Source organism: Triturus cristatus, chromosome 3_2 (genome assembly GCF_964204655.1).
Source record: "Triturus cristatus chromosome 3_2, aTriCri1.1, whole genome shotgun sequence".
Classification (NCBI taxonomy): domain Eukaryota; kingdom Metazoa; phylum Chordata; class Amphibia; order Caudata; family Salamandridae; genus Triturus; species Triturus cristatus.
In genome coordinates, this window is record NC_140584.1 from 1,178,829,912 (window position 1) to 1,178,843,608 (window position 13,697).

A 13,697-nucleotide genomic window follows, 5' to 3' on the forward strand; every position below is an offset into this window, starting at 1 on the left:
TTGGTGCACCAGCGGTCCATCCGCTGCACGGCCATTCTGACAATGCATTTAAATAGTCCTCCATTATGGGGTCATGAAATGATGGGGCGTGGTCAAGTTCCGACGCTATTGGGGTGTGGCCGGAAAAGAGTTGGAGAAAAGAACAACCAACCCGGGGTCCAGCAACCCCTTACCTTATGCAGACTCCTCTGTCAAGGTAAGCTACTGGTAGATTAAAAAAAGCAAATAAAACGTGAGAAAAAGAAAACATAAAATGAATAAAAAGGGTATGAATACCCACTAAAAGATGGCTCCCAGCGCTACAGTTGCCTTAAATACGGCGCATTCCTGCCCTTTACATGTCACGCAGTGCAGCTCAGCAAGGTGGCTTGCTGCGCTGCACTGGGTGATATTCTCGTAATTAGGCCCCTAAGTTCTCTCCACTCCCTGTTTTGGAAGAGCGAATATGCAGACATAGGTGGATGGTAGGTGGGGCTTGCTCCCATTATGTCATGACGTTCCATTCACTTCCTCGCTAGAAAAGAGACCGCCTTGCACTGTAGCAAATAGCTTTATCGAGAAAACATGATGCAATTTAAGACAGTATCGCCCAGCCCACACCATCATCCCCAAATGTAGACATTCACTGATACAGAATAATTAAGAGATAAATAGAGCAATGATGCCCATAAGTTATTCAGTTCTCTGAGAATAGTGTCCTCTCAGGAAGGAGGTTAGGAAAGAGGCTCTGCCCTCCCTCCATGCTCACCCGCTCTTGCTGAGAGTGGCGGCCATTTTAGAGTCTGTCGCTCTGTTTTGCTCTCCTCCGGCTTAAGAAGCGGAGACTCCAGCGTGACATGAAGGGCCATGACTATAAGTAGTCTATTCAATTTAGTCTTATAAATAAATGAGTTCATGTGTCTTTCCCATGCTCCATCTTGTCTGTTGTACCAATCTGCGTGCCTTCATACGGCAGACATGATCCGCCCGGCAGGGCTAAGCTCCACCTCTGAGCACGAAGAATCTGGGCTGTAGCCCAGGTCTGCTGTATGGTGTAAGAAGTCTGGGCTGCTCTGGTGCTGGTCCAGGTCCACATCCTCCTCGTCCTGGTCCAAATCTTCCTCATTGTCCTCCTCGGCCTCCGTTGGAGCACGCAGCTCCTGGGCAGGCTTGACCGAGGCCTTGCTGCCTGCTTTCTGCTTCTCCACCTCGGCTTGTGCCTGTTGCTCCTTAGCTTTCCGGCTGCGCTTCCACTTCATCCTCCGGTTCTGGAACCAGATCTTTACCTGTGGGAACAAGAAAGGTGTTTAGATGAGTTCAGAAGCAGGCAGTAAAATAAAAGGCTCACGCTTAGGAACATGCACAGTGACCCCACACAAGCTTCACTGTACCGCGGTGAAGAAGCCATCAACATCGTTGCAACAGTATACTCCCCTCTTGGAGATGGACACACTATGAACGCCCGGGTTCGTCCCACACCTGAGGTACTCTTCCATGAAGCGATGCATTAATACATGGACACCAGTGTCATAGAACGTGTGCTGGGCCTATCTAGTCTGCTCATCTCCATCTGTTGCAGCACATAGGACACCACTTAACGCCCTGCATTGCTTTGGTCTCACACTATGATTACTCCCCTCTTGGAGGTGGACACACTAGGAACGCCGGGGCTCGTCCCACACCTGAGGTACTCTTCCATGAAGCGATGCATTAATACATGGACACCAGTGTCATAGAACGTGTGCTGGGCCTATCTAGTCTGCTCATCTCCATCTGTTGCAGCACATAGGACACCACTTAACGCCCTGCATTGCTTTGGTCTCACACTATGATTACTCCCCTCTTGGAGGTGGACACACTAGGAACGCCGGGGCTCGTCCCACACCTGAGGTACTCTTCCATGAAGCGATGCATTGATACATAGACACCTATGTCACAGAAAGTGTGCTGGGCCTATCTATGCTGCTCATGTCGCCATCTGTTGCAGTGCTGGAGCAGAGTTTTCTGATGAAAATCTGTTGGGTTTTTAAGCTCTGGTTTGTCTATTTGTCATAATTAAAATTATTAATTATTCATTACTAATTATTTGTTTTGTGTAAATGTTTTAAACTTACCAACACGTACTAATGAGAAGAAGAACGACACGTGGGAATGCTTTTGTTTGCTTATTGATAATGTGCATGTTTTATTAAATAAACGTTGCTGAGTGCTGTTTATTTTAAAGCACGAAACGCTTTTGAATTAATGCTTTTCTGTGTTGCAAAGGCTAGATAATTACATACACATAAGGGTATTAGTGGGGTTAACACTGTTTAATCACTATGCTGTGGTAACGTTGTTTTGTCTCTTTTAATTAAGATGGTCTATTTTGGCCTAGAATAAAATGGCCGCCGTTTGCAGCCTGGCCTCGAGTGAGAGATTTGTGATGAGAGGGCCTTGCTGAATATGGTCGAAGTCATCTGACCACAGTCTTCGCCTGGTTAAAATTTTCCGTGAGGACAGCAGCAGTGCTGGGCAAGTCTCCAAGAAACATCCGAATAGCCTTGGAGGACAAAGGAGCCATAATGAATGAACTCTGAGATCATCATGTTAGTTCCGAGGAAATGTGGATGTCAAAAGATACTTTTTAATTTTTAGTTCCTGTTCTATCTTTTTATTTTTGTGATTTTTTTTCTGAGCGGAGATTTTCCAAATGTAGCGATGCTACATCCTTTCCTGCTCGCTCTGCTCAGCGGGCGTTTAGAACATTTTATGTTTCTTTAATATTGTAAGTTTCCTTATAAATATGTTAGCTTAGAGAGGGTCTTTGCCATTTTTGCCACTTCTTCCCAAACCTGCGTTGGTGAGGATCGATGCTGTGAGGACGGTGACTCGGGAGACTTCTACTGAGAGACTTGTCCTGATGACCCATCCTGACATTTAGCTAGAATAGGTCATTATGAGAAAATGATTTACTCTGATTGATTTCCTTTGACTAATTTTAGCTAAAGTACCATAATTTTAAATACGGTGTTGGTGATTATTTCTTGTCAATTATTGAGTACTCTATTAGATTATTGTTGTATAGATTGTTTAGATTATGACTCAGGACAATTACAATAACTAGGTTTTATCGACCTCAGTGTAGATGTGGGGTGTTTAGGAGTTTTCTTTCCACAGGTTCAGTGCTGGTAGAGTATTTGAGCGTATGTTAGTGAAATGGGCCCTAGTGTATGATGAGTGTATGTGCGTGTAACTGTGAAATTACTCTATCCATGAAAGCAGGGAGATTTTATACACCCCAATCTGCATCAATTTCCTGGTAGCAGAGTGAGGATGGTTATTGATGATCGTCTTGATCTGATTAGATTGCTTGTACATTAGCTTATTGATTATTGATTGATGTTGGTATATGTACTAATACTATATGTTGGAGTCGTTATGTTGAGTTATATGTAGTGCTTCTGGAACTTGGGAGCTAGTAGCAGTTCCGTAGTAGGGCAGAGGGAAGTATATGTTGCTCTCGGGAAAGACGGGATTGTTGGTCCTGTATGTATGCAGGAAAAGAAAACGTGTGACAATTGAAGTTGCGCGTCACATTGTCTGTGTTCGGAATTAGTGACATCGTTGTATGTTACTATTAGAAATATTTCTGGTATATAAGGAGTGCGTATGGTAGTGAAGGTTATCTGTGAAACTCTGGTCTTAAGTCCCAGGGATCCGTAAGGTTCACCGTTAAAGCTTATCGCGGGAGAAGTAATAGGTATTCTCTGAGCTTGTTTGAGAAACTGGGCAGAGGTAAGCTGCTTGGTTAACGTGTGATATAATTCTGTAGTGGAGCAGATTGTTCGCTGTTCTCGGGAAAAGCAGGATTCTGTGTGTATGTACTATATATTTCCTTGTATGAATGCGCGTGAATGCTCATATATTTAGTTGATTGTAAGACTCTTTGGACAAGTCCTAGAGGAAACAATTAATGAATGTATGTTAGAAGGGCAGAGTAGAGGGATGTGCTACTGTGTCAACGGGATTCTTGTGAAATAGATTTTCTTTACTATTCTGTGGTTAGCGAAGCAGACAATGGAGATGTTTATATGTTGTAACTAATAGATTTTGTAGAAATTTGACACAGAGTCTACTGAGAAATTTTGTAAAGGAGGGGTAGACGAGTGACAAGAGACAGGAGACAGAAGCGACTGCTGACGTCAAACAGACCGCGCTCTGATTGGATATTAGATCAGAACAGTGCTCGCGCTGAGATTGGTGCGTTGGTGTGAGCCGCGCAAGGATTGGAAGAGCTATTCTAGTGACGTAGACGCTCCAGGATTGGTGCGTTAGTGTGAGTCGCGCTGTTATTGGTTGAAAAATCATATTGTGCAGTTGTAATACGGAAGGGATTAGAAAGTTTTGGTAAACGTTAAAATGTATTACCAAGAAGAGAAAAAGAAAAAAACATTGTTCGGAAAAATCAGAAAGTGGCTCGACAAGGATAAAGATGTTAAAACAAGAGAGGGTGAATTGTTACCTCCAGCGAAAACACCTGCATGCTTCATGGCTGCGAGATATGGGTATCATACCTGTATATGGTTGGAGAATTGGGTTAGGTATACCAAGGAAGATGGTGTTTTAGCATTTCCAGAACATGGTTAATTTAATCTGGCCGTGTTGAAAAATTTGCGGGAAAAGATGTTATGTCTTGACCCAAGACCAAGGCCGACACAGTTTGAGGCTTTAGTGGAATGGGAAGAGGAAATGCATGAGCGAGAAAAGCAGAGGTCTGGAGGACAGTATAGGTACATGTTTGGGAGGAGACATGATCGTGAAACTCATCATGATCGAATGAAAAGATGGCGAGATGCTAGCATGTCAGAGGGATTATATCCTATGAGAACAGTTGAAGAGGGAACAGAAAGGGTTCCTGAGGCAGAAGTGAGGAGATATGGAGTTAATGAATATGAGGATGAGGTCTTGAATGACATGATTTACAAAAGACCACCTCCATATAGACCAGAACCAGACGAGAGTACACCAGTTGTTTCTCCGATAAGAGATACCGTGCGTATCATTGAGACAGAAAATGTGACACCAGAGCTAAGAAGTGGTAATCCTTTCAGGGAGAGAGAGAATCGATGTGGTGACGAGAATACAAGAGAATTAGCCAGGACTACAACAGAGCTGACTGAGAGCTAACAAAGAATCTGGAAGCTGTTACGGTGCCTGTAACCATAGGTCCGATTATGCCTGTTTTTGATAAGCAGAGGACAGGTGAAAATGGTTTGGTGATTCCATATGTTAGGAATAAGATAACAAGTTTAGCTGGTCCCTCAGGAGATTCAGGAAGAAGGACAGAAAGTAGTGATCTGAGGCAATCCAGACATGACACATGTAGTGAAGGATTAGAGGTACAGTCTAATTCAAGACTGGATGCTAGTGAAGCTAGTTGTTCAGGGATGCCGATTTTAGAACCGCAGAAGAAAGTGGTTCCAGTGAGAAAAACTACTGAAATAACAGCTGAAGATTTGAATGATTGGATGAAAGTTCTTCAAAAGAGGGATAAAGATTCACAAGCAATTGATGTGGCTAGGTTACGTGTAGAATTAGAAGAGCTTGTTGTAGGGACAGTTCCTACAGAAATTCTTAAAAATCATCATGATGGTGAACTGTTGTTTATGTGTAAAAATATCACCTGGAGAGCGAGAAATACACATGACAGGTTAAGAGCAATAGCGAATGAGCAGGGAGTTGACTTTGATAAGGTGAAAGCTCTGCAAAAATCTTACAGGATGGATTTCACAGACAAAGATATTGAAAATTTGAATGGTACTGGTAGAACATGACAGATTAAAGAAATGATCGCTTTATTGCGAAAATGGGGTGATGTTGAGAAGTGGAAGGATAGGTGGTACAAGAAGAGAGAAGAATCAGGGGATAGGATTTATTCAGCATTTCCTGTGAGAGAAAAAGAGAAACCAGTGGATACTTATCCTATGAGAGAAATACCTGGAGGAGGATATGTACATGTTCCATGGACCAGACAGGATATTTTATCATTTACGAATGATTTCCCTCGATTGAGAGAAAAGCCCGTCGAGTGGTATAGGCAAGTAGACAGGTTTGTGAAATTGTCAAAAGTGCTGTGGATTGACCTGAATAGTCTGTTTGATATAATTGTTCCAGCAGACTTGTGGGCTGAGTGTAAAATAGTTGTAAGTTGGCCTACTGAGGAATATCCAAGAGACCCAAGAACAGGGGCACCAGATCCAGAGGTAATGAGGAAGTATGATCAGGTGATGGTATACCTGAAAAGTAAAGTACCTGCAAAAGAGACAGACTGGGTTAAAATAGATCGAACACAACAGGAAGCAAAAGAATCAGTTCATGCTTTTTACGAGAGGCTGATACTGGCGTTTAAACAATTCAGTGGAGATGAACACCTGGGTGACAAGGATTTGAGTCATTTTGTATACAGATTTGTATATGGCCTGAGACCTGAGATTAGTGAAAGAATTCGTGAGCATACTGTGGATTGGCAGAGTAAGAAAATAGATGAGATTCTGAGACATGCAAAATACTTCAGTGATGAAATTGAAGCAAAACAGAGAAAGCTGAAAGAAAAAGCAATGTGGGCACAAGTGGAATTTGCATTAAGACAGGAAACACAGTTGGTGGAACAGGCGAATAATGCAGGAAATAATCCAGGGAATAGACCTAGGTATGGAGGGAAAGGAAAGGGGCATCTTGAGGAAGCCAAAAAAAAGTTCCCATGTCACAACTGTGGCCAACTGGGACATTGGAGATCTGAGTGTACCAATCCACCATTAGTGAATAATGAGGGAAAATCCTTAAATCAACAGGTGCAGAACGAAGGGAATAATCAACAGCAGCAACAACAGAAAGTTGTGAGACAGCAGAGTCAAGAGCCAAAACCGCCCTTGCCGCAGAATAGAGGATCACAAAAGTATAATCCGGATTCGGGATTCTACAATGATGAGCAGGTAAACAAACCAAGGCGTTCTAACCAGGTACAACAGTACTTGTTAAAGAATGAAGGGAGTGAGTCTGAGGGTGATTATTGACGGTGCCGAAGAGAGGAGGAAGAGTGCATACTTGGTGCAACTCTAGAAATAGACCAGGCAGGACCATTTGTAGATGGGAAAATAAATGAAGAAAGTGTTACTTTTTTAGTAGACACAGGTGCAACAAGATCAACTGTCAGGTCAACAGATATTAGAAATCTTCCTCTCTCGGATGAAGCAATCCAAGTAGTTGGTGTAGCCAATACACAAATCAGGACACGTCTTACTGAACCAGTAAGAGTACAAATAGGGAAATTTTCAGACATGCACAGATTTATCGTCTGTGACACAAGTCCAGTGAACCTGTTAGGTAGGGATTTGTTATGTAAAATGAATTGTACAATTTTTTGTACACCGGATGGAATAGCTTTTGAAACACCAGATGAGGATGTTTTGTACCGAATGACTCTAGAAAATAGAGAGAGTGAGTTAATTGGTGCATATGCTGTGTTTGATCCGGAGGATTTGCCTCAAGAGCTGAGAGACACAGTGAAAAGGACAGTTTGGGATTTTACTGGAGAGGATGTGGGATTGATGAATAATGTAGATCCTGTGAAAATTTCAGTGAAAGAGGGAATTACTTATCCTAACATTCCTCAGTACAAAATGACACCAGAAATAATTGAGGGAATAACTCCTATAATTGAGAAAATGATTCAGCAGGGAGTTCTGAGAGAACTACTGAGTAGTCCGTGTAATTCACCGATAATGGGGCTAAAGAAGCCTAATGGGAAGTTCAGGATTGTACAAGATTTGAGAAAAGTTAACCAAATTGTGGTGGCATGTTGTCCTATTGTGCCAAATCCATCAGTGATTTTGTATCAGATTCCACATGATGCTGAGTGGTATACAGTGATTGATTTGTGTCATGCTTTCTTTTCAATTCCATTGCATCATGACAGCCAGCCGATTTTTGCATTTAGGTTTGGCCAGCGTATTTTAGCATGGTGTCGTATCCCACAGGGGTATACAGAGAGTCCTTCGATATTCATTCAGTTATTGAAAAAGTCATTGGAGAGTTTGATCATGCCTGAAAACTCAGTACTAGTGCAGTATATTGATGACCTACTTGTGGCATCAAAGACACGTGAAGCTTGTGAAGTAGATACTATAGCTTTACTGAATAATCTGGCAGATGGAGGGTTAAAAGTATCTCCAGCCAAATTGCAATTCTGCAAGAAAGAGGTGCATTATCTTGGACACAATATTGAAAAAGGTCTGAGAAAAGTGACTGATGACAGGATCAAAATCATCAGGGGAAGGAAGGCCCCAAAGACCCAGAGGGAAGTGAGAATGTTCCTGGGAATGGTGGGTTATTGTCGTCAGTGGATAATTAATTTCTCGCTGATAGCAAAGCCACTGATTAAGCTGACAAAAAGTGAGATGACAGACCCATTGGAACTAGATGGAGAACAAATGGCAGCATTTGAAGAGTTGAAAAGCAGAATGTGTGAAGCCCCTGCTTTGGGTATGCCAGACTATGAAAAGGAGTTCGAATTGTACTGCAGTGAGAGGAATGGATGTGCACTTTCAGTGTTAATTCAGAAGCATGGACAGCTGAGGAGGCCTATTGCGTACTTCTCATCGACACTTGACCCTGTAGCTGTAGGTTTACCAGGATGTCTGAAATCTGTGGCTGCAACATGCAGAAGCCTGGAACAGAGTGAGGGAATTATAATGGGATATCCTGTAAGGGTATTCGTACCTCATAATGTGGCAATTCTTTTGACAAGAAGCAGAACTCAATACATGTCACATAGTCGGTTGACTAAATATGAGAAAGTCATTCTGGGAGCATCAAATGTGACTTTGGAGAGATGTGTGAATGTGAATCCAGCGACATTGTTGCCGGATATTGAAAATGTGGGTGTGAAAACAGAAGATGATCACAATTGTTTGGATGTGCTTGATTACTGTACAAAACCGAGACCAGACATAAGGGATCTTCCCTTGCATGAGAGTGATCATGTGTTGTTTGTGGATGGATCATGCCTGAGGAATGATGAGGGTGTGCTGAGTGCAGCATATGCAGTGTGCAAGGTTTCAGAGGTTATGGAAGCAACACCATTGAAAGGAGTGAAATCTGCGCAAGTTGCTGAATTAGTGGCATTGACAAAAGCTTGTGAAATTGGGAAAGATTTGAGAACGACTGTGATGACTGATAGTCAGTATGGATTTGGAGTTGTGCATGATTTTGGCCAACTTTGGCTACAAAGAGGTTTCTTGACGTCGAGTGGGACTCCAATAAAGAATGCTGAAGTGATTGGGAAATTACTTGAGGCGATACAGCTGCCTAAAGAATTAGCAGTTGTGAAATGTGCTGCTCATGGACAAGGAGATGATTTTGTGACAGTTGGCAATCGATACGCAAATGACATTGCTCAATATTGCGCTAAAAATAACCAGTCAATTAATCGGGAACGAGAAGGTGAAATGTCTTTTTGTTCTGTGATGTTTACTAATGTCTTAGAGACGTGGGATGAAGTGAAACAGTTGCAGGATGAGGCAGGGGAGGAAGAAAAGAAAGATTGGATCAAGGCAGGTTGTGCCCCAAGAGAAACAGATCATGTTTGGGTCTATAGAGATGGCAGACCAGTAATGCCGAACTCCATACTGTCGACAATGGCAAGGATGTATCATGGACAGGGACATTTGGGAAGGGATGCAATGATCAGGTCTTTTAAGCAAACCTGGTACAATGCAAAGTTCAGGACAATTGCAGAAAGTATCTGTCAAAGATGTTTGATTTGCCAGCAATTTAACACTGGGAAAAAGACAGTGGTGAGTCTGGGAACAATAGGCAGAGAAGGAGGTCCTTTTACAAGAATGCAGATTGATTTCATTGAAATGCCCCAAGTGAACAGACTAAGGTATGTACTAGTGGTAGTCTGTTTGTTTTCAAGATGGGTTGAGGCCTATCCGACTAGGAGAAATGATGGAGTAACAGTGGCAAAGTTACTGTTAAGAGAGTTTATTCCTAGGTACGGATTTCCGGTAACGATTGAGTCTGATAGAGGTGGACACTTCTATAATGAACTCATGAGTTTGATTTGTGAAGCATTAAGCATACAGCAGAAGCTACATTGTGCATACAGACCAGAGGCTTCTGGTGTTGTTGAGCAGATAAACGGCACAATCAAGAACAGGATTGGTAAGATGTGTTTAGCCACTGGTATGAAATGGCCCGATGTCTTGCCTCTAGTGCTAATGACTATTAGATCTACTCCAGATAGAACTACTGGTTTAAGTCCGCACGAAATCATAATGGGACGTGCAATGCGACATGCATATGTACCTGTCAATAAGTTGATGACAATAACTGATGACATGATTTTGGATTACTGTAAAGGCCTGGCTGACGCAGTTCATTCTGTGTTTCACCAGATTGGAGAAGAAGCTACCACACTTGAGAAGAAGCAAGCTCATGATCTGAGTCCAGGGGACTGGGTAAGGATTAAAGTACACAGAAGAAGAAATTGCTTGGTTCCAAGGTGGGGAAGACCAAGACAAGTCATTCTAACTACGACAACTGCAGTGAAGTGTGCTGGTGTGAAAAACTGGGTACATGCGAGTCATACTCTGAGAGTTCCAAACCCAAAAGATGGGACTGGTAGAGAGTATTTTGAAGAGTCAGATTCCAGTGATGATGAAGACCCAGAACCAGTGAGAAAAGATCAAAGTTCAGGAAAAGAAGCAGAAAAGGTTTCAAGAGAACCATTGAGAATCTCAGAAAGGAGATCAGATTCTGTAAGAGAGCCTGAAGTTCCAAAAAGCAGTGGAGGAAAAAGAAAAGAAAAGAGCAGTTCCACAGAAATTACTCCTGAATCAGAAGAGGAGGAGATTGAAGAACCACTTGAGATTATACCTGAAGAAGTAGGGTCAGAAGAAGATAGAGAGGGACAGATTGCGGAAGACCCCCGAGGAGGTGTAGGGAACATTCTTGACAAGCTAGGTGAAGGGACAAGTAGACAGCAAGAAGATTGCGTGTCGGAGACCCGAGGAGGGACAGAAGTAGGGAAGTCTCAAATAGTGGTGAAAAAGACTGTGGAGAGAAAGAAAACTGCTGAAGAACAAGAGGCATTTGAAACAGAATCGGATGAAAGTGAGAATGGAAAATCAGAGGGTCGAGTTCTGAGAAAGAGAACTTGGATTGGAGAAAGAAATAATACAGAAACAAGACCGAAAAAGGTTGTAAGAGGAGATTTTTGGCCTAACAACAGAGTGAAGAGGCTGAGATACAGCTGATAAGAGCAAATACATCGAAAGCTGAACACGTGAATGAGGTGTCGAGTCAAAATGAAGTAAAAAGAAAGGAACAAAAGGAGTCAAGAGAACCTGAGGAGATAAAGAGAATTAGAAAACCCAACCAAAAGTACAGATCACCGGAATGGTCTTATGTGGCACTGTCTGAAGAAGGAGAAGAAGAAACAGTGAATCGAGACAATCCGGAAGGGATCTTGAGAAAAGTGGTTGAGGAAAAGGAAAAATCTGTTGGAATCTTAAAAGTTATCCTGACTGACATTGGAGAAGAGTCGGATGCACAGGATGTTGTTGATGATCTGATACAATTTGATGTTGCTGAAGAAGAAGGAGTGAAAATTGATGAATATCCAAATTGAGTGAACTAAAGAAATCACTTGGAAAAAAGTGAAAAGGAGAAAGTCTGAAATTCAGCTGTCTGAAGTAATCCAAAGTTCGAGAAATTTCAGTAGTGGAGTAGTACAGGCTAAGTCAAAAGACAAGGTCAAAGTAGTAAAATGGCTAACATAGAGAATAACCAAAGTAGATGTGCCTTCTTAAGAAGATGGTGTAGAATGTGCTGCTGCTGTACTGGATTATTAATGCTACTATGGGGTGTTTTAGCTTTATTAGTTACATTTAGAGTTACAATAGGTACATTTGAGATGCATACAGAGAATGTGACAAATGCAGAGAAGAGTTCGCAAAAAGTAGTTCCAACTAGAATTAGTAATACTTACATGCATAAAGATAGGCCAATTAATGATTTTTCTAGTAATGTTTTTTCAAAGTTGTTATACGAATATGTGAAAACAATGGAAGTTAGGGATTGCTACGTTTGTATGCAATTACCTGCATCCGTTTCAGAGGGTGCTACTTATCACCATTTACCAGCTACGTATGGAATTTCTTGTAGTGTATTAAGTAGTGTTTTTTATTTGCTAGGGAAAATAGATTATAAGATGTCTAACAAAGATAGTATTTTTGGACAGTTGCCTATGAATGGAAAGCTGAATCCAGCTAAAGAAGCTAACATTTTTGGTGAGATTTTTATTGAGAAAGAAGAATTAACATTAGATTACATTTTTAAGAATAATTTAACTTGCAGTTTGGAAGAAGAGGAGAAAGTTTTCCTAAACATGGTGGAGGAAAGGAGATTGAGCATGCATGAAAAGGCAGGGAAATATAAAGTGAGTGAGACAATTTGGGACATTGAGATGGGAAAAGAATTAAGAAATGGGGTTAGTCCAACTTTAGCTCTAGATGCACCACAGAAGGGTAAGCTGTGCATTACAAGAGGGAAATCCCAATATGATACATATTTTGTTGGGACTAGTGAATGTCATGATACATACTTCATTGCAACAGGATGGGGTTTCAGAGGTGGAGAAGATACAATTTTTCCAGGAGTGTATTATGTTTGTGGGAACAAGGCTTATTACAAGTTGCCTGACCATTGGTATGGCACGTGTTATGTGGGCCTGGTCTTTCCAAAGATCTTTCATATAGATAGAATAGAAGATGTAGAACATATTAATTTACTAATGCGCTTCAAGAGGGAAACTTGGTCTGAAATAGTGGGTGACATTTTTGGAGCTTTAATTCCAGCAGTGGGAATTTCTTTGAATGCTTATGGGATTCGGAAACTGTCAACAGTGGTGGATCGCTTATCGACAAATACCGCTGGAGGGTTTCTTTTGGTGAATATGGAACTAATTGCCGTACGTGCCATGTCTATGCAAAATAGACCTGCCCTTGATATTCTATTAGCTAAGGAGGGTGGAGTTTGTGGAATGCTGAAAGTTCAACATTGTTGCACTTACATTCCAGACGAAAGCAAAGACCTGAAGGTCTATATAAAAAATATTACTGATTTGCATGAAGAATTAGTACCACTTGAAGCTGAAAGTATTTGGACTAAAATAGTTAATAAAGTAGTTGCTGTTAAGAGTTTTATTGCAAAAATAGGTAGTACTATTATAGGTAAGATATTGTTTCCTTTGACTTGTATAATTGTTGCTTTATTGATACTGAGATTGGTGTGTTTGTGTTGTAAAAACAGGGGAGGGAAAAAGAAATTAATTAAAAGAAACAATGAAAAGAGAAATAAAAGGTTGAAAAGAGAACCACAAGAAATTGAATTAGAAGAATTAAGGGAGAGTGTCTACTTAGAAACAAAGAGGGATGATGAAAGAGTGTCTGGTGTGTAGTGTTGTGTAAGGAGAAAAAGACATTTCCAGTTTCTCCTAAAAATTGGGACTAAAATTTTACTAATTTTTTTTGGTTGTTTATTTGGTGATAATATCACCAAAGGGGGGATTGCTGGAGCAGAGTTTTCTGATGAAAATCTATTGGGTTTTTAAGCTCTGGTTTGTCTATTTGTCATAATTAAAATTATTAATTATTAATTACTAATTATTTGTT

The 13,697-nt window shown here is 41.3% G+C and overlaps 1 protein-coding gene across 2 annotated transcripts in view; it reads right to left on the reverse strand.

Moving 5' to 3' along the window:
- Window positions 1-531: 531 nt before the first annotated feature.
- Window positions 532-13,697, reverse strand: part of LOC146859388 (pancreas/duodenum homeobox protein 1-like) — a 219,490-nt gene continuing 206,324 nt past the window's right edge. For both annotated transcript variants that reach the window (XM_085650066.1, XM_085650067.1), the window contains exon 3: window positions 532-1,265. In XM_085650066.1, coding sequence (XP_085506192.1) covers window positions 945-1,265 — 321 coding nt within the window. In that variant the 3' untranslated portion in view covers window positions 532-944. The remainder of the gene's footprint in view (window positions 1,266-13,697) is intronic.